The 1,952-nt window shown below is 43.1% G+C and overlaps 1 protein-coding gene across 1 annotated transcript; it reads right to left on the minus strand.

The window, feature by feature from the left end:
* Nucleotides 1-207: 207 nt before the first annotated feature.
* Nucleotides 208-1,517, minus strand: SARC_03668 (hypothetical protein; the record flags this gene model as incomplete). Its single annotated transcript, XM_014302530.1, has 2 exons — nucleotides 208-573; nucleotides 1,341-1,517. 2 exons carry the CDS (start codon nucleotides 1,515-1,517, stop codon nucleotides 208-210), a joined length of 543 nt encoding a protein of 180 aa, XP_014158005.1.
* Between the last annotated feature and the right edge of the window lie 435 nt (nucleotides 1,518-1,952).

Here is a 1,952-nt window from a genome sequence, read left to right on the forward strand (position 1 = left end):
CCCTAAAACCCTAGAACGCCACAGGACATTACAATGTAACTCAACCGATGAGAAAGGCAAACGAGTAGTCAATACGACGACCCACCAATACCCAACACGCCTTACTCAAACCCTTAAACCCTAAAACATAAACCCTAAACCCGTCAATCGCTATACTCTTGAACACAAACCCTAAACATAAACCCTACAACACTAAACGCTAATACCCTAGGAGTAATGCCTGGGGCGTACCTTGTGCTTGAGGATGTCTGTGTCGTAGACCAGATTGACCACTCCCACAGACGTGAACGGCGTAGACCGCAACAGCCTCGTCAACCGCCCAAACGACGACGCACCCGACACCAGCGGATCTGTGGCATTTCTCACACAGCCGGTATCTGTGGCATTTTCAGGGGCAGTTAACAACCGACTGGCGTCGAGCGAGGACACAGTCAGCATGACATGGTCCACTGTCAGGGTCTCCGGTGCACCTGTGGTCTGAGAATTAGGGCCGTTACGCACCTGCACCACCACACCCGAGGAAGAGCTGACCACTGAGGTGCATTCGCTGTCTGTTCGCACCTCCACATTCGGCTGCGAAGTCAAGAGACGCATATGACAGTCATGAGGCGCAGGTTAATGTGAGACCGACAGGTAGGCGATGTGGATGTGTACGAAGGATTAAGCCTGAACCCTAAAACCCTAAATGCTCCTATGTACACAAATACACACTTGAAAGAAACAATTAGAATGCGTAGAGTGTGGCTGTTTGACGTGGTTTAGAGGGAGAGAGCGAAAGAGTTATAACATGATCGCAGCTGTTCGTCAATAGTCGTGTTACCAAAAACGCGATCCAATGCCACACAGACATTGCAGAACGAAGACGTCGGCAACACCACCGGTGGATGTGACAGACACAGACGCATCATACGCAAACAGATGAGCAACAGTCCCAAAACCCTGCACCCTAAACACTAAACCCTACACCCTAAACACTAAACCCTAAACACTAAACCCTACAACCTAAACACTAAACCCTACACCCTAAACACTAAACTCTACACCCTAAACACTACACCCTAAACACTAAACGCCACACCCTAAACACTAAACCTTACACCCTAAACACTACACCCTAAACACTAAACGCTACACCCTAAACACTAAACCCACACCCTAAACACTAAACCCTACACCCTAAATACTAAACCCTACTAAAACCCTACACCTTAAACACTAAACCCTGAACAGGTGCATGGTCTGTGGGTTTCACACGAACCATGTGATAGAGATACCTACACAACACATGTGATAGGGACACCCCCACAACCCCTACACAACAGCGCAGCAGAGGCTCATACCATTGCGTTGAGCTGAGTTCTGATGGCGTCTACGAGTGTTTGCATGCCACCTTCTAAGCCCCATGCAGCAGAGCCCTTTAACCGGTCAATGAGTTTCTGAGTGTCAGCATCATACGCCGCTAACTTCACGGCTATGGCGTTGGTCTCCTTCTTCGTTTGTGAAGCGCCGGTGAGCATTCCTGACAGACGATACGACAGGACAGCAGAGATGACAGCGAAAGGGAATGGAACGGAATCAGTAAGTCCTCAGGTCACAAGGATAGGAAGATTGTGAGGTGTATTGCAGATGGTGCTGACGGAAGAAACTATAAGCGCACTCAAACAGGATGACTTCATATATATATATATATATGTACGTAAATATGCATATGCATATACATATATATATATATATATATATATATATATATATATACATATATATAGAAATATATACATATATATATATATATATATATAAATATATATATATATATATATATATATATATATATCTATATATATAGGTTTATATATATATATAAATATATATATAGGTTTAAATACTTATATAAATATATATAAACAAACAATATATATATATATATAAATGTATATATATATGTAAATACA

The sequence above is a fragment of the Sphaeroforma arctica genome, assembly GCF_001186125.1.
Source record: "Sphaeroforma arctica JP610 unplaced genomic scaffold supercont1.192, whole genome shotgun sequence".
Lineage (NCBI taxonomy): Eukaryota > Ichthyosporea > Ichthyophonida > Sphaeroforma > Sphaeroforma arctica.